At 36.3% G+C, this 24,593-nt stretch overlaps 1 protein-coding gene across 2 annotated transcripts in view; it reads left to right on the top strand.

Annotated features, from left to right (window-relative positions):
• Positions 1-24,593, top strand: part of MICU2 (mitochondrial calcium uptake 2) — a 156,596-nt gene that overhangs the window by 101,977 nt on the left and 30,026 nt on the right. For both annotated transcript variants that reach the window (XM_059377493.1, XM_059377494.1), the window contains 2 exons: positions 298-380; positions 20,994-21,059. In XM_059377493.1, coding sequence (XP_059233476.1) covers positions 298-380; positions 20,994-21,059 — 149 coding nt within the window. The remainder of the gene's footprint in view (positions 1-297; positions 381-20,993; positions 21,060-24,593) is intronic.

Here is a 24,593-nt window from a genome sequence, read left to right as displayed (position 1 = left end):
AGTATGAAAGTAGCCAAGTTACTAAAAGAATATAGGAAAGCCCCTGATAGAGTTAAAGAAGTAAGTTCTCAAATTAGTTTTGCTTTGAAAAGTAGAGCACTTAATAGTAGAATAGCACAGCCATGAAAATACATCAGCCTTTGAAAATTGTTATAATAAGAAATCATTTTTTTGTCTGTTTAGGCACTTGTATAATAATTTCTGGAAGTTTTTTTCAAATTTGAAGACCTGTAAATCAGTAAGCAATTTACATTTCACCAACATTGAAATAACTATTTACTTTTCACTTAATTGCAGAACCCCATACTGGGTTTCATGTTGCTTTTAAAATGCTGGATGCAGATGGTAATGAGATGGTTGAGAAAAAGGAATTTTTTAAGGTAAGTACATTCTACTCAGTTTGTCATAAAACAGTTGGATGCTTGTGTGATCTTACATTTCCATAAAAATTAAAATTATATCCATTGCTTACATATGAAATGTCAAGAAATCATTTATACATTCAAAAGTGTTTAATTTTCCATAATACAACTGAGGAAACTGTTAAGGAACAGAGCATAAGATTCCTATGGGAGGGGCGCCTGGGTGGCTCAGTGGGTTAAGCCGCTGCCTTCGGCTCAGGTCATGATCTCAGGGTCCTGGGATCGAGTCCCGCATCTGGCTCTCTGCTCAGCAGGGAGCCTGCTTCCTCCTCTCTCTCTCTCTCTCTCTCTCTCTGCCTGCCTTTCTGCCTACTTGTGATCTCTCTCTGTCAAATAAACAAATAAAATCTTTAAAAAAAAAAAAAAAGATTCCTATGGGAGAAATGGCTTATGCATCTACATTTTTTAGGGTTTTATTTTATGATATCAGCAGATAATAGGGTCTCATAGATATGTTCAGAAATTCTTAAACACCCTACCCCCAAAAAAGGAATAAGAAAAATTAAAACTTAAGCCTTCATAAAGAATTGGGGGGTGGGGGGCCTGGGTGGCTCAGTCGTTAGGCGTCTGCCTTTAGCTGAGGTCATGATTCCAGGGTCCTAGGATCAAGCCCCACATCCTTGCTCAGCGGGACGCCTGCTTCTCCCTTTCCCATTCCCCCTGTTTGTTTTCCCTCTCTTACTGTGTCTCTCTCTGTCAAATACATAAATAAAATCTTTAAAAGAAAAAGAAAAGAATGGGGGAAAAAATGAAAAAGCTACGAATAGGTATAAATAGGTGCAGATTTTCCAGGAATTTGCTAAGGCTATTATTTGAAAAGCTGAAAATATGTTTAAATGAAAATATGTTTCCAAGACAAGTGTAAGGCATACAACTATTAAATTTCACTCCATTCCAGGAATGTTGATGGTAATATTTTTTAAAAAAATACCTCTAGGGGGCTCCTGGGTGGCTTAGTCATTAAGTGTCTGTCTTCAGCTCAGGTCATTGGGATCAAGCCCCGCATCGGGCTCCCTGCTTAGCAGGAATCCTGCTTCTCCCTTTCGCACTCCCCTTGCTTGTGTTCTATGTCTGTCAAATAACTAAGTAAAATATTTTTTAAAAATCCTCTGCATATAAACCATTAGGTATTTTCCAGAGTTAAGTGTTTTTAATGTATTGGAGAGTTTTGTGGAGAAAAAAATAGAACATGTAGATAAATATATAACACAGCGTTTGGTACATACTAATTTCTTAGAACTACCATTGATAATTACTGAGTACCTATATAAATGACTACTTTATGACTTTTTTTTTTTTTTAAGTGTTTGAGACATGAAGCAAATGGAACTCTCTTAGAGTGCTTGTGGGAGTATGAAATGGCATCACATTTTGGAAAACAAAATTGGCATCTTCTTGATGTATACTCAGCATATGACGTGGCAATTCCAGTCCTATGTATTTAGTCACAGAAAAGAAAACACATGTTCACCCAAAGACCTGTATATAACTATTCTTAACAATTTTATTCATAGTAGCCCCAAACTGGAAACAACCTAAGTGTTCATCAAGTGACTAAAGAAATCGTATCCATACAGTAGAGTACTACTCAGCAAAAAAAGGGAACAAATTATCAGTAGGTACAACAACATGGATAAATGAAGTGAAAGAAGAACTGTACTTACAGTGTGATTCCTTTGATATGAAATTCTAGAAAAGGAATATATATCTTTGCTAACAGAAAGCAGATCATTGGTTCCCTGGGGCTGAGAGGGGGTAAGGAATTGACTACAGATGGACTGCAGCTTCCATAAGGGAATCTCTTGAAGTGCTAGAAATATTACAGACCTTGATTAAGATGGTAGAGACATGGGTGTATATATTCGTTACAACTCAAACTGTGTATTTAAACAAGTGCATTTTATTGTGTACAAGCTATGCCTCAGTAAACACCTTTGATAAGGAGTCATTCTACAGGCTTTGCAAATTCAATTACTGAGATATGTGGTTTTATATACAAGAAACTGTCTCCAAAACTACAAAGAACACAGCAAAAGGTTCTAACCAGAGAATAAATTTATAAAACAGTGAGATCCAATAAAAAGTAGGCTTATTTAACATTATAGAAATTATCTGGAAGAGGGTATAAAGAATGTATAAATCTAAGCATTTGGGGGAAACTAAGGTAAATGACATGAACATCTATGTGAGTGGACAATAAAGTAGCAGATGCAGTTCTCAGTGTTTTAGCTTAAAGTGTAGTAGAACCTGTCTTGCCCGGTGTGGCCACTATCAGTAGTTCAGTTAAAGAATCTGTTAAAGGGGGAATAATTTTTAAAAATAAAGATACCTAGGGGCGCCTGGGTGGCTCAGTGGGTTAAGCCGCTGCCTTCGGCTCGGGTCATGATCCCAGGGTCCTGGGATCGAGTCCCACATCGGGCTCTCTGCTCAGCGGGGAGCCTGCTTCCCTCTCTCTCTGCCTGCCTCTCCATCTACTTGTGATTTCTCTCTGTCAAATAAATAAAAATAAAATCTTAAAAAATAAATAAATAAATAAATAAAGATACCTAATAACAGACATTTTAGTTAATTAACTTAAATGCACATCCATTTTAGAACCAAGGCCTCTTTTTTTGAAGATTTTATTTATTTATTTATTTGAGAGAAAGAGTGCATGCACACATGCGCAGAGAGGGAGAGCAAGAAGGAGAAGCCACTCCCCGATGAGCAGAGAGCCCAATGCAGGGTTCAGTCCCAGGACCCCAAGATTATGACCTGAGCCAAAGGCAGATGCTTAACCATCTGAGCCACCCAGGCGTCCCAGAACCAAGGCCTTTTCTTTGAAGTGGAGCCACTGATTGAAATCACCTGTTTTTCTTGCCTGTGTATGCCTATAATTTATCATCTGCAGTTTCCAGTTTGTTTAAAGTGCAGGAAAAAATGTAAAGACAGGTACGAAGCAGTCTAAATGTAGGATCCTTCAAGATCTTTGTGATTTTTCCTACTCTTTACAATCTTAGCCTAATTAGAAGCAACTTTTTTCTTTGGCAGTTCGCCTTAATAACGAAATCTCTAAAGTATTCCTCCTCCCTTTTTTCTCTCATTCATGCGTGCATGCACCCACCCCCCTTCTGTGTTTAACCAAGGCTCATAAACTCAGAGAATCAAGCTGACTACCAAAATAGGAACAGGTGCAGGATATCCCATCGTGGTTTTTTTGACATTGCAGTTTCTAATGGATTCTGGCAGCTGCAGGTGATACTGGCTCACATACTTCAGTATTGGGTTGGCAGATCTAAGAAACTAAATTTTATGCTTTTATATGTGGAGTTTATATTACCATTTAGAAAAAAGACTTACACAGTCTCTGTGCTTAATGCTTCCATTTCAGGCTTTTCTGATTTTTCACCAAATTTACTTGTCTTTGAAGCTACATTCTCACCTAAGCCAAAAAGGAAGACCAATGTCCCAGTGTCCCCGTGTAGTTAACTTCTCCTCCAGCAGGGCGCCTGGGTGGCTTAGTCAGTTAAGTGTCTGCCTTTGCTCAGGTTTTGATACCAGGGCCCTGCTTCTCCATCTCCCTCTGCCACTCCCCCTACTTGTGTGCTCGCACAAATAAATAAATAAGATCTTTTAAAAAACAAGCACATTTCTCCAGCTTTCTGGTGTTTCCAGAAAACTCTGTTACTTCACAGTAATATTTAATAAAATTAAGTAATTACAGTAACAAGTGCAATGATCATAATTGGTTTGGAAACAGAAAAGACTTTAACTAAACAAACGTTGAGCTCAGCTGCTGAGAGAAGGAGTGTGCAAGCATACTTGAAATTTGCCAAGAGCTTTCTGTGAATATCTGCCGTGGAGTTCTACAGGGGGAGGAGAGAGCATTGATTAATCTGCTGAATTGGTTATGTGAAAGCCAGTTAAGATTTTTTTTTTTTTTACCTTTTGTTTAAGGAAAAAGAACCCAGTATACAATCATAGGGATTGAATTCTAGAATATTAGAAGGGAATGAGTTCAGCATAACCATAGACTAGCTTCAATTTTTCAAATCAGTGTATAGGTATAAAATTCTAGAAAATATCCTAAAATACATAAAAAAAAAATACCCTCACACCAAAACAGATAAATTTGGATTTTTGTGTGGTTAGGGGCACTTCATGAAACACACTGAACTGAAATAATAGGAGGTGAGGTTTTAAAAATAGGACTCATGGTACGGTCCCTGGGTGGCAGTCAGTTAATTGTCCAACTCTTGGTTTCAGCTCAGGTCGCAATCTCAGTGTCACGGGATTGAACCCTGCATTGGGCTCTGTGCTCAGTGTGAGGTCTGCTTGAGATTTTTTCTTTCCCTCACCCCTTGCCCCTCCCCCACGGTCATGTGTGCTCACTTGCTCGCTCACTTGCTCTCTCAAATAAGTAAATGAATCTTAAAAAAAAAAATGGGATTCATGGAAAGGTAAATACTATATGGTCGGTCTTTGTGTGAACTCTAACAAAAAAACAAGCTCATAGAAAAGTAGATCAGAGGGGCACCTGGGTGGCTCAGTGGGTTAAAGCCTCTGCCTTTCGCTCAGTCATGTTCCCAGGGTCTAGGATCGAGTCCCACATCAGGCTCTCTGCTCAGCGAAGAGTCTGCTTCCTCCTCTCTCTCTCTCTCTGCCTGCCTCTCTGCCTACTTGTGATCTCTATCTGTCAAATAAATAAATAAAATCTTTTAAAAAAAACAAGATCAGATTTGTGGTTATCAGAGGCAGGGTTGGGGGGAATGGGAATGGGAGGAAGGTGGTCAAAAGGTACAAACTTCCAGTGAGAAGATAAATAAGTACTAGGCGTATAATGTTCAACATGACAACCATAGTTAACACTGTTGTGTGGTGCATAGGAAAGTCATTAAAAGAGTAGCTCCTGGGATTCTCATAACAAGGAGGAAACATTTTTTTTTTTTTGCTTTTCCTTTTTATTGCATGTGTATGAGATGACAGATATTATCTAAACTTACTGCATAATCATTTCTTAATAAGTCAAACCATCATGCTTGTACATCTTATGTCAGGTATATCCCAATGCAGCTGGATAAAGCTAGGACTTATGGACTATTAACATACTAGAAAGATTAATGATCAAAGTCTATAAAGTCATAAAATAACAAATTTTCCAACACAAACTAAAGAAGACATCTTGCTGAAACCTGTCATGACAGAAGTTAGAATTTATAGAAGTAACATTAATATGTACTTAATTGGCAGTATCAGACAATGACATGTTTCATATAAATGATTTTTTAAATTGAGGCTTACCTTTTTAACATGATTAAATTTTTAACATTTGTAACTTTTTTGATAAGCCCTTCAAGAATACATATATCTCCATCTTTTCAAAGTAGTTAATAATGTGCATAATTTATCCTCTTTTTTTGACAGCTCAGGATTATCATTATGAAGGTCAGTTTCATAGTGATGGGCTAGTTAGACTTTTAGAGTCTATTAAGGGCATGAGTTACTTACCCTTACACTGAATGGCCTTAGACTTTCAAGCTTTTAATTTGTATTTCTGATTTTTGTCCTCATTGTTAGGATAATAATAGTTCATTATCACTGGTATCAGTAGGAATGAACAGTTGATCTTTCTGTCAGTTCCAGTCATCTAGTTTTTCTTCTAGTCTCCAGTGCACTGGGAAAACAGGCAACAAAGTTTGCTAGAATTATGTATCAAGTACAGAATCTATATTTGCACTGTCCAGTAATGTAGCCAGTAGCCACATGTGGTTACCGAGCCCCTGAAATATGGTTTGTGTCTAAGAAAGTTGAGTTTCTAAATTTTAATTAATATAAAATTTAAATTTAAAACCTGACATTTACTTCAGATATTGGAAGATTTTCGCATATGTTTGAAGCAAGCTAGGTATATGGATCTACTTTTTCAGTTGTAAATTTTATAAAATCTTAACACAGATCAGGTATTTACAGTGAAGATGCTGTGAATGTAAAATGCACACTGGATTTTGAAGAAAAATGTATGTAAAATATCTCAATTTTTATATTGAATACATGATGAAGTAATAATGTTGGGATATTAATTCATGTTCTTCTGTTTCTTTGCAGCTACTAGAAAACCTAAAATTACTTATGTAGCTCCATTATATTTCTGTGGGACAGCACTGCTTTAGAATATATAAAACTATAAATTCTGAGAAATCTTCATAATAAATATTTTATTATATGCCCCTCATGACGACTGTTTCAAGTGCTGAAAAGATCTTTCTTATGGGTTTGCAACTTAAGTAAGAAAGCTGGAGGGTTCCAGAGGATTGAAGTTGCCTGAAGTATACCTTTAGATACTTGAAGTTTCATTTACTGTTTAGAAAAACAGATAGTAATCTTACAGGATTCATTTTGTCAAAGTGGTAGAAGTTAAAAGAAACAGAAAGCTATAGAGAAAACTATACTATGTGACTGCTTAAAGAATATTTGGAAGGTTTCATAAATTCAAACATGTCATATGTAAGAGATATAGGTTTGAAAAAATATAAATTATTCATTACCAGAACACCTGGGTGGCTCAGTGGGTTAAGCCTCTCCCTTCGGCTCAGGTCATAATCTCAGGGTCCTGGAATCAAGCTCCTCATCGAGCTCTGTGCTCAGCAGGAAGCCTTCTCTCTCTCTCTCTCTGCCTACCTCTCTGCCTACTTGTGATCTCTCTCTCTCTCTCTGTCAAATAAATAATAAAATCTTTTTAAAAAGAATTGTTTCAGGGGCACCTGGGTGGCTCAGTGGGTTAAAGCCTCTGCCTTCAGGTCAGATCATGATCCCAGGGTCCTGGGATCGAGCCCCAAATCTGTCTCTCTGCTCCACAGGGAGCCTGCTTCCTTCTCTCTATCTCTCTGCCTACCTGCGATCACTCTCTGTCAAATAAATAAATAAAATCTTTAAAAAAAAAAAAAAAGAAAAGAATTGTTTCATTACAACATCATTGTGAATAAATGTTAGCAAATCTACTTGTTACAAAGGAACAGTATGGATAAAGTTTACAGTTGTATAAAACTAGGTAATAAAAGAAGCCTGGAATTCTGCTGAGAATTTAAAGGTACTTCTGAATAGACTGGGGGGGGGTGGGATTTCTAGATATTATTTCTAGATATTATGGCTCTTACTCGGGAACTCAGGTTAAAAAATACTCAAAAAGCAAGCAGGAAAGGAAGTATAGGATACTCATCATAAATTTATCTTTAAATTCCATTTCATTCAGACTAAGGAAAGCAAAAATAAACATATTGCTCTATTTAGCATCAACAGTGATTAAATAACCATTATTATTTATCTCTTGGGGAAACAAACTTTATAAAATATAGACCACTATAAAAACATTGCTGCTGTTCTTGTATGGTTGGAATGTGAACAAAGACCTAAGAGGCAGAATCCCCTAATGTGAACTGAACACCGCTGTCAGGAGAAACCATCAGGCAGTTAAGGAGATTGCAGCGCTTCAGTGCTCCAAAATTCATCTCTGACTGCAGTATGAAAGCTGAATTAATAGAAAAGAGATTGGAGGCAGGAAGTTTGTTAAGCTTTAGAGTAATCCAATTTACAACTGATTGAAAAGTTGGAAATATAATTGGGACATGCTGTGGAATAGGCTCTGTAGAACCTAGTTTCTGGCTGGATTGGAGAGATTAGGAAAAAGGAGAAATCAGAGATTACTCCTTTTTCCAGCTAGCCTAACTAGGAATAATGATAGTACTAATTGATCTAAGAGAAAATAAGATGACTTCTTATTGAGGATTGGTTATGTTCAAGGTATATGTTACATTATTACATCTTTACAGCAGCCTACAAGGTTAAGTAGTAATATCCCCATTTTAAAGATGAGAACATTGACACTTAACCAAATCTATTCAGTTCCAAAGCCTTGCTCTTTCCTCAATGTTAGTTTGCCTCATTTGAAGGAGAATGCAAAGGACAACTGGGTTGAAAAATACCTTAACTCTGGGGCGCCTGGGCGCCTGGGTGGCTGAGTGGATTAAGCTGCTGCTCAACAGGGAGCCTGCTTCCCCCTCTGTCTCTGCCTGCCTCTCTGCCTACTTGTGATCTCTCTCTCTGTCAAATAAAATAAATAAAATCTTTAAAAAAAAAAATAATACACCTTAACTCTGAGCTTGGAAATCTGACCTTTATAAGCTGTTGGGACACCCTGTAGAGATAGAGAAGTGTAGCAAGCAACTGTCTGGAGATAAGAATATAGCCAGGATTAGGAAGCATCCTGATAGAGGTAATAATTAAGTCATGAGAGTATGTGACCTAAAGGGTAGACTGTAGAGTGAAGAAGGATAAGATCTTAGAAAACAGTTGCATTTAAGAGGTCAAAATGAGGAAAGCCCAGAGAGTACAGGATAATGGAATCTAGGGAAGAAAAGAGCAACAATGAGGAAGTGTTTAATATCAAACTCTTTAGGATAGCAACAGAGTAGAGAACTCCTTAAATTTTGTAGGTCTTTGGGAACCATTACAGAAGCACTTTGAAAAGAGTAGTAGAGACCAGTTCCACAGAGCAAAAGGCTAAAGAGGAGTAGATAGAAAATGCAAAATCAATGGCAATAGAAAAAAATTATTCTGAGATGCTTGATGTTTAAGGAAGGAAATTGATATTAGTTTAAGGTAGAAAACCTGTCTGTCTGCACAAGTAGAACCTGAAATACGAGTGTGATAAGTCACATGGTACCATTACATCCTACCTATCTACCTACCTCAGGTGTAAGAAAAGGTTATATTTAAGATTGTTATTCAAGTTGAGGCTAATAATTATGAAAAGGATATTCTACATGAAGGTAAAATTCTGTTACACAAATTAAACACGTTAGAGTGTACACAGACCATGATTCCCTTAGACCTGGATGAACTTTCTGCTTCTCTTTCTAGCAGTCACTAGGCATAGGGAACCAAATCTTAGAAGTACTTTATCCACTATATACCTCCCTAGATTTGTAAAGTTAGAGGTAATTTTATAAAGTGGACATAATAAACCTCTGGCAATATCACTATCATACTTACCAAACCAAAGTTCTGATTCACTATTCTAATATTTGGATAATCAAGTCTGAATGACAAAGCCTTTAAGAGACACTGAATGTGAAAAAAGGCAATAGAAGGCATGTTGTTTTTCTTTTTGTCTTCTTCAGGTCTCTTCTAACACTGAAACATAGTTTCCTATTGCAAGAGACTAGACTTATTTCTTTTACTATATGTACAGTCTGTATTCCTGAAATTGTTGAGCAAACCTGCTTTTAAAGTTTTCAGATACTTTCTCTCTAACTCAACTTGCTGAATTTATGGAACACTTTTGGAATACTACAATTTTTTCCTTAAATGTTTGGAAAATTTTTGGATGATCAATTCATTAATTAAGAAAACAAGAAAAAGAGCATGTTAGGATAGATATGCTGCTGATTTTTTTTTTTAATGTAAGATTATAAAGGTCAACATCCTAAGCCAAAACAGGGTTCTTTATGCTGATCATAGAAATAAAACAGTAAACTTGATAATTCATAGAGCTATTAAATTGATACAATCAAATTAAATTAACAACATAGAGACAATGGGGATGTAGAAAGACCCTAAACTCACACCAAATCTGTAGCTGCATATGGGTCAAAGCCCTCTGAAAAAGATCTGAAAACTAGTTGAACAGGTCGTCTACACCAAAGGATAAAAAGGTCACCGTGGAACAGGAGAGTTAGAGACATGTTCTTACAAAAAAAAACCTTACCCCAGCATGGTAACCCACTTAACATCAGTGGAGAGCCCATCCAGACAGAAGGCCAATAAGTAAATGTCAGCCTTAAAAAAAAATTAGACCAGGGACGCTTGGGTGGCTCAGTTGGTTAAGCGGCTGCCTTCAGCTCAGGTCATGATCCCAGCGTCCTGGAATCAAGTCCCACATCGGGCTCCTTGCTCGGCAGGGAGCCTGCTTCTCCCTCTGCCTCTGCCTGCCATTCTGTCTGTTTGTGCTCACTCTCTCTGCCAAATAAATAAATAAAATCTTTAAAAAAAAAAAAAATTGACCAGATAGGCTTAATGGGTGTATATACAGGTATTCCATTCAAAAGAAGCGGAATACACATTCTTCTTAAGTGTGCATGGAACATTCTCCAGGATATTCTCTAATTTAAGAAGATTGGAATCATATCAAACAGCTTTTCAGGCCACTATGGTATGAAACACCACATACCCATACCTACTACTCAGCAGTTCTTCTGAGTATCCCAAGAAAATAAAAACACTAATTCAAAAAGATATGATATGTGAACCCCTCTGTCTTAGCAGCATAGCTATAGCCAAGATATGGAAGCAACTAAAATATTCATCAGGAGATGAATGAAGAAGTGGTATGTATATGTGATGCAGTGTTACTCAGCCATGATAAGGCAGTCTTGCCATTTGTGTCAACATGGATGGACCTTAAGGATATCCTTATGCTTAATGAAATAAGTCAGCCAGAGAAAGACAAATACTGTATGATTTTACTTATACGTGGAATCTAAAAAACAAAACACAATCAAACAAAACAAATCTCCTGGATGTACAGAACAGATGGGTGGTTGCCAGAGGAGAGTGGTTGGGAAAGATGAGTAAAATGGGAGAAGGAGATTAAGAGGTACAAATTTTCAGACATGAAATAAGTAAGTCATGGGGATATAATATATAGCATGGTGACTATAGTCAGTAACATTGTATTTGCATATTATGTAACCTTATGGTGATGGAAAAACTAGATATATTATGGTGCTATTTCATTATATATAAATACCAGATTATTATGTTGTATACCAGAAATTAATATGCCATATGTCAATTATACCTCAATTCATTTTTTTTTCATCGTGATAAGTGTACTTTTTAATCCCCATCACCTGTTCCCCCAAGCTCCCACCCATCTCCCCTCTGGTAACCATCAGTGTATTCTCTATGTGTTAAGAAACTGTTTGTTGGTTTGTCTCTTTTTTTCCCCTTTGCTCATTTGTTTTGTTTTCTTTCTTAAATTCCACATATGAGTAAGATCATATGTGACCTCAATTTTAAAAACTACAGCATAGAGTAAAAGCACGTTTACATTAATTAATTGAATAACTGTTTCATTTCTGTGGTCATTATTTAGGACACCTAAGTATGTAACATCTTGTATTTGAAATTTTACTGAACAAATCTAGCAATTCTTCTCAAATTAGAAGAACATATTTAAAGGGCATGGATTTTTTGTTTTGTTTTGTAGATTATCTGAATGTTTCTCTGGTAAATTTTATTTATTGCTAATGCATGAGAGTAGGTAATGAAAATTACTTTAACTCTCAAAATATAGATATAACAAATTGATTTGAACAGCAAATGCAAAAGTAATGATGAAATATGTTAATATAAAGTCTTTTAGAAAGGAATATAAATTGCCTCTGTTTATTTTCGTGTTATGCAGTACATTCATGTTTTATTAATATCGAGATCTCGAAACTGTTGAAGTAATTGCTTACTTCTCTATCGCAAGAACAAGTAATATAGCAACTATCTGTATAAGCTGTTTTCTGTCAGATAATAATAAACAATACAGCAGTGATCAAAGCCAGCAAAAGTTAATACATTTAATCTTTACCTTGATAGATGGCACATCTGCTTCTTTGGGCTAAGTGCCAGGGTTTTAGTGCACTTTCTTTAAACAATACCTTAATGACATGTCTGTTTACTAGTGTGAATTTCTCCTTAGGTGGTCCTTTTATTTCACATCAATTTCATACTGGCAGAAAGGATTGTGCTCTTAATATAGTTGTGGTATAACTTTATCATGCCAAATATATGTGCTAGTGTTATTATTAAATAAGTAATAAAAGCCTTCAGTAGAATTTATTCTTTTTGATTTGGAGACAGTGTTCTTGTTTCAGAATTTAAGCTAACATTATTCTGAAAGCAAAAATAAGTTAAGTCAATTATACATAAATTTCTTCGTTTTCAGCCTGTAATTGAAAATATGGATCAATATAAATTTAAATAATCAACTTGGCAGTACTTTTTCAATCATAGAATTTGTATTTGTTGAATGTGTCCTCCTCCTTCTTTTACCATTTATGTATTATGACCACTTTACCTTCTGTTTCTCTCAAAGCACCCCTTTTTCTTCCACAGACTTTGCTCTTCCCTCTGCCTGGAATGTCCTTTCCCCATTCCTTTGGTAGCTTTTATCATTCACATCTCAGCCTAAATGACATGTTCTCACTATGAACTGCACAGAATAAACCTATGTAACATTAACCCATACCCAGCAATCTCAGAATCCTGTTACCCTACTTTTATTTTATCTTGGTCTAGTTATATACTTGACATTATTTGAAATTCTCTTATTTGTTCAGTGTTTATTATCTCTGGCCCATTAAAATGTAAGTTTCATGACAGTAAGGACATTATCGGTCCTTAACTGCTGTATTCCCAACACTTAGAACAGTACTTTCATTACATGATAGGCTCTTCCTATCTTGCTATCATGAATCAGTATCATGTACAGCCATTTTAGAAACTGTCTTAAAACCAGAGAGTCCTTTTGGCATAAGAGACTGCAGTTGACCCTTGAACAATACGGGTTTGATCTGCACAGGTCCACTTAGATGCAGATTTTTTTTTATAGTACAGTACTGTAAATGTATTTTCTCTTTCCTTATGATTTTCTTAATAAGTTTTCCTTTCTCTAGCTTACTTTAAGAATACAGTATATAATACAGTCAACATACAAAATATGTTTATGTTATCAGTAATGCTTTCAGTCAGCAATAGACTTTTAGTGATTAAGTTTTAGAGGACTCAGAAGTTATGCATGGTTTTTCAACTGCACAGGTTCAAACTCCAACCCCTGTGTTTCTCAAGGGTCAGCTGTGCTAGTATAAAATGCATATGCTCTTTCAAATGAAGCTTTTACTATAGAACTAAATGTATAGCACTATAGTCTTCAGAGTACATTAAGACCTGCTATAATCCTCTCCCTGAATACAGACTAAAATGTTTTAGGTAAAACTCTAAGATGACAAGGGTTTGGGGTTGGTTTTTTTTTTTTTTCATTCTTATTTAAAAATAGAGCATAGTTGACACAATGTTACTTTAGTTTTAGGTGTACAGCATAGTGCTTCAACAGCTCTGTGTTATGCTATCCTCACTATAAGTACAATTACCATCTCTCACCATGCAGTGCTATTATGGTACCATTAACTATATTCCCTGTGCTTTTATTTTTGTGACTTATTCATTACATAACTGGAAGCCTGTATCTCATCACTTGACTTCACCCATTTTGCCCACCTCCCGCTCCACTGACCTCCCCTCTGAAAACCGTCAGTTTGTTCTGTGTATAGGTCTGATTCTGCTTTCTTTTGTTTATTTGTTTTTTGGGTTCTGCACTTAAGAAAAATCGTCTGGTATTTGCCTTTCTCTGACTTACTTCACTTAGCCATATCTCTAGGTCCATCCATGTTGTCACAAATGGCAAAATCTCACCCTTTTTTTGGCTATGGACACTTAGGTTGCTTGTATCTTAGCTATTGTAAATAATGCTGCAGTAAACATTGAGGTCCATATGTCTTTTCATATTTGTGCTTTTGTTTTCTTTGAGTGAATACCCAGTGGTGTATAATTATTGGATTATGTGTTATTTCTATCTTTAATTTTTTGAGGTACCTCCGTACCATTTTATACAGTAGCTGTACCAATTTATATTTCTACCAACAGTGCACAAGGGTTCCTTTTTCTCTGCATTCTTGCCAACACTTGGTATTTCTTAACATGGCAAGCTTTATCTCACACCATACTCACTTGGATAGAACTTTAGGACAGAACCTTGTTCCTCTAAATCCCACACCATATTAGAATAAGCCAATGTTGTAAAACGTCTCCTAAAAAATTATCATTTCAGTGAACTAATCTTAATTGCTTTGGTTTATTTGTAAGTATTTAATGACTATGAAGATTGTAACAACTATATTAAATGTCATAATAAAAGACATATGTTTTTTAAAATTTTGTACAAAAACTTATCATCACTATGCATAACATCTATTTGTATTTTTGAACTGTTATCTGTATGATAAATTATAAATAACTTTTAGTACTGAATCCAATCTGAGTACTTTAAAGAGGGTCCAAATTACCAGTGTTAGAAATAAAAAGGAAATATCACCACAGATTCTGCAAATATCAGAAGGATTAAAATGGAATATTGTGAACAACTTATTCATATGTAACTATAAATTTGATAACTCAAATGAACTGGACAATGCCTTTAAAAAAAAAACTTACCAAAACTAACAAGAGAGAGAAATCTGAATAGCACTTTATCAAAGAAATTGAATATGTTATCAAAAACTTCCCCACAAGTTGGTACAGCCTCTTTGGAGAACAGTGTGGAGATTCCTCAAGAAATTAAAAATAGAGCTTCCCTATGACCCTGCCATTGCACTCCTGGGTATTTACCCCAAAGATACAGATGTTGTGAAAAGAAGGGCCATCTGTACCCCAATGTTTATAGCAGGAATGGCCACAGTCACCAAACTGTGGAAAGAACCAAGATGCCCTTCAACGGACGAATGGATAAGGAAGATGTGGTCCATATACACTATGGAGTATTATGCCTCCATCAGAAAGGACGAATACCCAACTTTTTTAGCAACATGGACGGGACTGGAAGAGATTATGCTGAGTGAAATAAGCCAAGCAGAGAGAGTCAATTATCATATGGTTTCACTGATTTGTGGAGCATAACAAATAGCATGGAGGACATGGGGAGATAGAGAGGAGAAGGGAGTTGGGGGAAATTGGAAGGGGAGGTGAACCATGGGAGACTATGGACTCTGAAAAACAATCTGAGGGTTTTGAAGGGGTGGGGGGGAAGGTCAGGGTACCAAGTGGTGGGTATTATAGAGGGCACGGACTGCATGGAGCACTGGGTGTGGTGCAAAAATAATGAATACTGTTATGCTGAAAATAAATAAAAAATAAATTTAAAAAAAAAAAAACTTTCCCACAAAGAAATGTCCAGGCCCAGGGCACCTGGATGGTTCAGTGGGTTAAGCCTCTGCCTTTGGTCATGAACTCAGGGTCCTAGGATTGAGCTCCCCTATCGGGCTCTCTGCTCAGTAGGGAGCCTGCTCTCTATCTCTCTCTCTCTCTCTCTCTCTGCCTGCCTCTCTGCCTACTTGTGATCTCTCTCTCTCTCTCTCTCTCTCTCTCTCTGTCGAATAAATAAATAAAATCTTAAAAAAAAAAAAAAAAGAAAGAAAAGAAAAGAAATATCCAGGCCCAGATGGTTTTACTGGTGAAATCTGTCAAGCATTTATGAAAGAAGAAATGTCAAATTTTCACAAACTCTTTCAGAAAATACAAGAAAAAGGAACAGTTCCCTCTCATAAGAACAGCATATTCCTGATAACTAAAACTTGGCAAAGGTATAACAAGAAAAATAAATTACAGACCAGCTTTCATCATGAACAAAGACACAGAATACCTAATCTGATAGAACAAAACACATTATATACTTTATAAAATAATGCACCAAAATCAAGTGAGATTTATGCAGAGAATACAAAATTTGTTTAAAGACTGAAAATCAATCAGTGCAGACCAGTGTATTAACAAAATAAAGGAGAGATCCACATGATCCTATCACTACATGCTTACAAAATACTTAAGAAAATAAGCACTTTATAATAAAACTGAGCAAAGTAGATATTGAAGACAAGTTTTTCAATCTGATGAAGGGCATTTATAAAAAATTTAAAGGTGGCACCATGGTACAGATCAGATATAGAATTTGTCCCTTTATGATCAGAAACAAGGCAAGCTGTATTTTCCTCCTCTCTTCTGTTCAACATTTTACTGAAGATTCTAATAATAGCAATACAAGTGGGGGGTGGATAAAAAGATTGGAAAGGAAGAAGTAAATCCAACTTTATTCACAGATATCAATAAGAAAAGGAAAGCTGCTAGAACCAAAAGCAAATTTAGGAAGTTCTCAATACAGAATGTCATATGGAGAAATCAGTTGTATTTCTACATACTAGCAGCAAATAGTTGGAAAATGAAATTAAAATCGGTTCTCCTTTGGATGGTATCAGATAAAGTAGAAATAAATTTAACAAAAGCATTCACCAAAAGCTTCAGACATTGCCAGTAGAAATTTAAGGAAACCTAAATAAATGGAGGAATATACCATGTTAATGGTAAGAAGATTCAATAGTGTTAAAATGTCAGTTCTTCCCAAATTGGTCTAAAGATTTAAATTCCCAAGCAAAATCCCAGAAGGCTTTTTTTGGGAAATTAACAAGAAATTAACAATTTGATTTTTAAAAAAGAAAAAAAAGGACCTGGAACACTCAAATCAATCTTGAGAAACAGGAGCAAATCTGGATAACTCGCACTGCCTGACTTTAAGACTTAACTACAAAGGTACAGTAATGGTGACACTGTGATATTGATCTAAGTAAGTAGATTAGTGGAAAATAATAAAGAATCCATACATGGTTGCTTAATTCTTCATAAAGTCACCAGCTCAGTTCATGGGAAGAGAAAAGTCTTTTCAATAAATGACACTAAAACAATTGGATATATATGAAAAAAAAATTAGTTATAACCCCAGCCTCAAACCATATGTAGACATACCTTGCAGATACCACAAATTTAGTTCCAGACCACCATAATAAAGCAAGTCAAATGAATTTTTTGGTTTCCTAGTGCATTTAATCTGTTGAGTGCAATATCATTATGTCTGAAAAGATGAATGCACATACTTTAATTAAAAAGTACTTTATTGCTAAAAAATGCTAACCATCAGCTGAGCTTTTAGTGAGTGGTAATCTTTTTTGCTACTGAAGGGTCCTGTATCCATATTTATGGCTGCTGATGGAACAGGGTTGTGGTTACTGGAAGTTGGGCAATTTCTTAAGACAGTGGAGTTTGCCTCACTGATTGACTGTCACAAATGATTTCTCTCTAGCGTTTGATGCTTTTACTTCTTTCAAAATTGGAGTCAGTCTTCTCAAACCCTGCTGACTACTTTATCAGCTAAGTTTATATAATATTCTAAATCTTTTATTGTCATTTCAACAATCTTCTCTAGGAGTGGATTCCATTTCAAGAAACCACTTTCTGTGCTCATTCATAAGAAGTAATTCTTAATCCATTAAAGTTTAATCATGAGATTGCAGCAGTTCAAATATAAAAATAATGAAAAAGCTTGAAATATTATGAGAATTACCAAAATGTGACACAGAGACACAAAGTGAACAAGAGTTGTTGGGAAAATAGCTCCAAGAGCCTTGCTCAATACAGGATTGACACAAATCTTCAATTTTAAAAAACGCAGTATCTACAGGGGCGCCTGGGTGGCTCAGTGGGTAAAGCCTCTGCCTTCAGCTCAGGTCAGGATCCCATGGCCCTGGGATCGAGCCCCGCATTGGGCTCTGTGCTCAGTGGGAAGCCTGAGGGTGAACCTCTCTCTCTGCCTGCCTCTCTGCCTATTTGTGATCTCTGCCTGTCAGATTAATTAATTAATTAATTAATTAATTAATCTTTTTTAAAAATTAAAAATGCAATATCTACAAAGTGCAATAAAGCAAGGTGTGTCTGTATAAAAATGTATTTGAGATAAATTATAGACCTAAACATAAAACTAAACCCATTAAGTTTCTGGGAAAAAACATGAGAGAATATACTCAGGATCTAGGATATTCAGAGTTTCGTAGGGCACTAAGCAATAACCACAAAAGAAAAAAATTAAGTTAGTCTTTATCCAAATCAAAAACTTTTATTCATTCAGAGACCCATTAAGAAAATGAATAGGCAAACTACAGGATGGGAGGAAATATTTTCAAGCAGATATCTGACAAAGAACTTGTATCCAGAATCGATAAAGAACTCAACAACTTAATAATTTAAAGTTAAGAAGAATTTAATTCTTCCCTTCCAAGGAATTCATCTGAGTGAAATATTAAAATATGTCCACTAAAAAAACAAAAGAATTGTGCAAGAAAGCTTATGGCAGAAATCTGCTGTACAACATAGTGCATATAGTTAAGAGTATGGTGTTGTACACTTAAAAACTTAAGAAGGGGGGCGCCTGGGTGGCTCAGTGGGTTAAAGCCTCTGTCTTCAGCTCAGATCATGATCTCAGGGTCCTGGGATCAAGCCCCGTTTTGGGCTCTCTGCTCAGCAGGGAGCCTACTTCTTCCTCTCTCTCTACTGCCTCTCTGCCTACTTGTGATCTCTGTCAAATAAATTTAAAAAAAAAAAAAAGACTTAAGAAGGTACATCACATGCTAAGTGTTCTTACACCAAAGGAAAAAAGAAACACACAAATCTTTTGGTAGTGATAGGTATGTTTATAACTTGATGTATCTCAGATGTATGCATGTGTCCAAGATTTTGTATATTAAGAATACCTTAGTAAAGCTAGAAACAGAAAATTTATGGTAGCTTGATTCACACTAATCACTAATTCACACTAATCAAAAACCAGAGACAGTACAAACATCTGTCAACAAGTGAATGGATAAATAGTGATATATTTATACAGTGGGATACAGCTCAACAATAAATAAGAACACACACTACTTATGTACAAACATGAATGAATCTCAAAACCATTATGCAGAGTAGAAGGTGACCACAGCACAAAAGAATACATTCCATTTGATGCAATTTATTTGAATTTCTAAACTAAGTGAAACTCATTAATATGGGAGAAAAAACTCAATCTCTGATATTTTCTTTGTGGGAATGCAGAGGGGAAGGATTGAGTGGGGAAGAAACACAAAGAACTTTCTGAGAAATCAGAAATGTTCTATTCTGGGATAGGAGGATGGGTTACTCGGTTATATCCATTTGTCAAAATTGAGTGGCTATGATTTGTACATTTAGTGTACATAAATTTTTCCTCAAAAGCCATAAATGAGGGGTGCTTGTGGGAATCAGTTGTTAAGCATCTGCCTTCTGCTCAGGTCATGGTCCCTGTGTCTGGGATTGGGGCCTGCATCAGGCTCCCTGCTCAGCCAGGAGCCTGCTTCTACCTCTCCCACTCCCCTGCATGTGTTCCCTCTGTCTCTTTCAAACAAATAAATAAAATGGGTTTTTTTTTTAAAGTGCTGTAAATGATAACAATTGACAAGGAACCTGGGAATAGGTAGAAGGATAAATAAACCCAGAATGGCAGAGTACTGATAAGTTGAAGCTAAAGAATGTTTGGTTTATTACAGAATTCTCTTTACTTCGCTATGTTTAAAATTTTCCATTGTAAAAATTTTTAAAGGAGACACAGTAAGCAAAGGGAGAAAGGTATTGAATTCAGCATTATATATTTGACTATCAACTTAAAAAATAAGGATAAAACAAATGTAAAACTTTTCAACACTTTTTCCCTAAAAAATTTGTGGGGGAGATGTGGAAAAGTTTGAGGGACTAAGAGAACTAGAGATAAACCTTACCTAAAACAAACATAATAGAGGCAGCAAAACTTGAGATAATTAATTTGGAATTTAGTTGGAACAATTTTCAAACTGTTAATAAAGAAGTAGCCTAGAAAAAAATGAGTGAAGGTTTGTCTCCTAATTCATTTGAATCCATAGTTTCAGATTATTTCTACATTTAATTTTTTTAAAACTTTTTTTTTTTTTTAATTTGCTTTCCACATGAGGATTGGTACAAATGACTCTGAAAGGTAGGTTTTTAAATGTATTCGGTCTCAGGGTACTATTGACAATTTTATATATGGCAGAACTGTAGGTTTTTTAATTAATTTGATGCTTGGGGCACCTGAATGGCTCAGCTCAGAGTCTGCTTGGGATTCTCTGACTCTCCCTATGCCCCTCCCCCTGCTTCTGCTCTCTCGAGCTCTCTCACTCTCTCAAATAAATAAAATATTTTAAAAAAATTATTTTGATGCTTTACAAATGCATAAGGAGAAGAAGACCATTTTTATATGGTATAAGTAGCTTCTGAAGAGCTATATACTTGAGGGGCACGTGGGTGGTTCAGTTGGTTAAGTGACCAACTCTTGATTTCCTCTGAGGTCAGGATCTCACATGATCTCAAGATTATGAGCTCGAGCCCCAAGTCAGGCTCCACTCTGGGTGTAGAGCCTGCTTAAAGAGTGTCTGTCTGTCTGTCTCTCTCTCTTAAAAAAAAAATTCTCCCTCTTCCTCTACCATTCCCCTTTAAAAAAAGGGGGGGGGGGGGCTATATACTTGAAAATGTGGCCGTAAACTAGCAGTGATACAAAAACTTAATTATGAATCAAAGTTCCCTTGAAGAATGATGGTAATCTTGAAGTTTTTATAGAGTAATGTCTTTGGAATATGTATTACGTAAACCAGCTTTCTTAAGAGGAAGAAATTGATTCAAATTTTAAGAATGTAAGTACTCCTTTAATTCTTATATGATTTAAGAAAAAGTACAATATTAGCTATAATGCAGAATTTAGGTTGCTACTTAACAATTAGTATATATTTTATAATGAAAACTTAGCATCTGTTTCTTAGTCCAGTAGTCACACAGCTGAATTCACGTTTGCTATCTTTTTAGCTACAGAAGATCATAAGTAAACAAGATGACTTGAAGACAACAACAGCTAATGAAACAGAATGCCAGGTATGTGCAAATAAACTGAGTATTTCCAGACAGATGATATTTACAGTAGTTTCTCTCTTCTGTTTGTCAAATAAATATTCTCACATCGTTGGGAAAATTATCAGTAACTTCATTTTTCTAAATATTTTGAATAGATTTGCTACATTCACATGGTCCAAACTTCAAAAGATTCAAAAAGAATATGTGCAGAGGGCAGCATTTTCATCCCAGTCACCTAGTTCTCCCTGGCAATGAGTACTTTAAGTGTCCTATGTATTTGCCTGGAGATACCTCATGTGTGTATAAGTGTATCTGTAAAGAAGTAACTAAATACATCCATGTGTACTTTTTTCTACTTTTCTGCAAGGAGTAGCCCAGGATGTTGTTTCATACTCTCCCGTTTTTTCCTCAATACGTCTGAATATCTCCTTTTTAACAGTGCCATAGTGCTTTCTTGTATGATGTACTAGTTTAACCATTCCCCTCTTTAAAAACAGTATATCCAATCTTAATGTATATCCAGCCCCTTGATAATGCAAATAATGCTACAGTTAATAATCCTGTAATGGATCTTTTTATATATATATGTGAATATATCTGAGGGATAACTTCCCAGAAATGTGATTGCTAGGTCAAAAGGTATGATATTTCTAAGGTTGTTGATAAATTTTGACAAATTTGGCAAGTATCTCCTATAGAAAATGAAACAATTTTCATTCCCACCACTAATGTATATCAGTAAATTTTCTGTTGATAATCTTGCAGACAGTTCTAATTCCACAGCATGCTTTCCATGAGATTTTCTTAAATTTCCAAATTATTTCATCTTTTTAGAGCATGTCTGCTTCAAATTTTGCAAATTATTAAAATCACAATTCTTTCTTACATTTCATCCCTTTGAGCAATCCTGTGCTGGACTTCCTTTACCCACATCTGATTCCTTGAATGGTATTCCCTATTCCTAGATGTATATATCCTGTGTGTTCCCATCGTACCCTGTATGTCCACCATCATAACACCTCTCACACATTAATATAATTGTCTGTGTCCTCCTCTGAACTGTAAGCATCATTCCTCTCTTTACAGTTGTTTGAAGTTAGGGAGCAGTCCACAAGACCACTTACTTTTTTTTTTAATTTCTTTTCATTGTAACAGAATTCATTGTTTATGCACCATACCCAGTGCTCCATGCAATACGTGCCCTCCCTAATATCCACCACCAGGCTCACCCAGCCTCCCACCCACCGCCCCTTCAAAACCCTCAGTTTGTTTTTCAGAGTCCATAGTCTCTCATGGTTCGTCTCCCCCTCCAGTTTCCCTCAAGTCCCCCTTCTCTCCATCTCCCCATGTCCTCTATGTTATTTCTTAGGCTCCACAAATAAGTGAAACCATATAATTGACTCTCTCTGCTTGACTTATTTCACTCAGCATAAACTCCTCCAGTCCCATCCATGTTGATACAAAAGTTGGGTATTCATCCTTTCTCATGGAGACATAATACTCCATAGTGTGTATGGACCACATCTTCCTTATCCATTCATCCGTTGAAGGGCATCTTAGTTCTTTCCACAGTTTGGCGACTGTGACCATTGCTGCTATGAACATTGGGGTACAGATGAGACCACTTACTTTTGGTAGCAGCTGCAAGTTCAGGGGACCCTGAGACCACCCTTGGGTTCCATTATTCACTGGAAGGACTCAAAAAGCTAACTGAAAATTGTTAGGTTCATGGGCCGTTTCTTACAGTGAGCAGATACAGATTAAAATCAGCCCATGCAAGACACGCATGAGGCAGAGGTCCAGAAAGTTCCACAAGCATAGGTTCCAGTTGTCCCCACCACGGGGATCATGGATAGCACTAACTGTCCCTACAAGATATATAACAGTACACATGGAGGGGGTCCAATCAGGGCCCTAATGTCCAGAGATTTTCTTGGGGTCAGCTATATAAATTTGTTTGGATACCCATGTTGCTGACCCCCGTGTCTAGCCATTCTGGAGGTGGTGCTATCCTCCATGACCCAAGCCACCACCTTAAACCTCATGGTTAGTCTGGTATGGCCCAAGGCCCTCAAGCAAACAAGACACTTAACCATAGAGATGACCTCCCAGCAGCCCAGGACAAAAGCCAGACCTCTATCTGGGTATGGTAAATTCTTTACTGCATGAGTTGTATCTATATAGTCTGGGAAAGCACCAAAGCATGCTCTAAATGTTCAATAAATATTTTTAAATGAATGAACAAGTATTTAATTATATGAATATGACATTTTTATTATTGATCATTAAGATTGTTTCCAAATCTTTGCTGTTAGAATCAACAAATAAATAGTTTATTTAACTATTTAACCAGTAAATAGTTAAACGTGTGAATTTAGGACAGTGTTCTAAAGGTGAGATCGTTGGGTCAAAAAACGTGGATACTTTTTTTTTTTAAGATTTTATTTATTTATTTGATAGAGAGAGATCACAAGTAGACGGAGGGGCAGGCAGAGAGAGAGAGAGAGAGGGAAGTAGGCTCCCTGCCAAGCAGAGAGCCCAATGCGGGACTCGATCCCAGGACCCTGAGATCATGACCTGAGCCGAAGGCAGTGGCTTAACCCACTGAGCCACCCAGGTGCCCAAGATGTGGATACTTTTAAGACTTTAGATTCATATGGTCATACTGCCTTCTAGAAAGGTTATAACAGTTTACAGTCCTAACCACCACTGAGTAAACATGCCCCCCTGTGAGCAGTGTCTCCAGAATTGGTATCTGTTTTTGTTCTGTTTTTTTTAAGTAGTGCCAGTTAGATAGGGGAAAAGGTATCTCAGTTACTCTTTTTCAAGATATTTCTTACAGATTTTCTGTTCTTTGGGAATTTCTTTAGATTTCTCTTTATATTTACTTTTAAGAGTACTTTTAAAAATTTTTTCAAAATTATTGAAATATTTGTCAGATTTGGTTTTGTTTATGACATTTTGGTTATAAATGTTATTTTTTACATGGTCATATTTATTTGTCTTTTAATTTTATTTATCTAACCTCTTTCATTTTTTTAAATCAAAATCAGTTATAAATACTAACCTGTATTATCCTCTCCTTTAGTTGTGCTTTTGGATTTTTACATTTAATATTTTCATTTATCTGAAATTTGTTTCTTAAGGGCATCCCTAGTGACATTACTTTTTTACTATTATAAATGGACTCTTTTCCCTCAAGGGAAGAATTACTGCACAGGAAATCTATTTGATTTTTACTTTTAGCCTGGCTTCCTAGGAGTCACTACTGTGTCGCACAGTTTTAAGTGTCCAGCCAGAGACTGTACTAAGACCACAGAGATAATAAGGTGTGTCCTCCCTTCCCCCCGCCAATGTGTTTGTGTAAGGTTGGAAGTACATTCACATGTAAGCTCTTTTTAAGCCTGCCAGTACACACACCTATGTCAGCTCTTTGAGCCAAGGATTTGTGGGCAGCTCCAGCTGGTGTGGTCTCTGCTAAATGTGGAGCACAACCTAGGGTACAAGGAGAGCACAGCAAGTCCTTCTGGTTGTCTCGGCTCCTCAGACTTTCAA

Source organism: Mustela nigripes, chromosome 15 (genome assembly GCF_022355385.1).
Source record: "Mustela nigripes isolate SB6536 chromosome 15, MUSNIG.SB6536, whole genome shotgun sequence".
Classification (NCBI taxonomy): Eukaryota; Metazoa; Chordata; class Mammalia; order Carnivora; family Mustelidae; genus Mustela; species Mustela nigripes.
The sequence above is the reverse complement of the archived record's forward strand: the minus strand, read 5'-3'. Positions and strand labels throughout refer to the sequence as shown.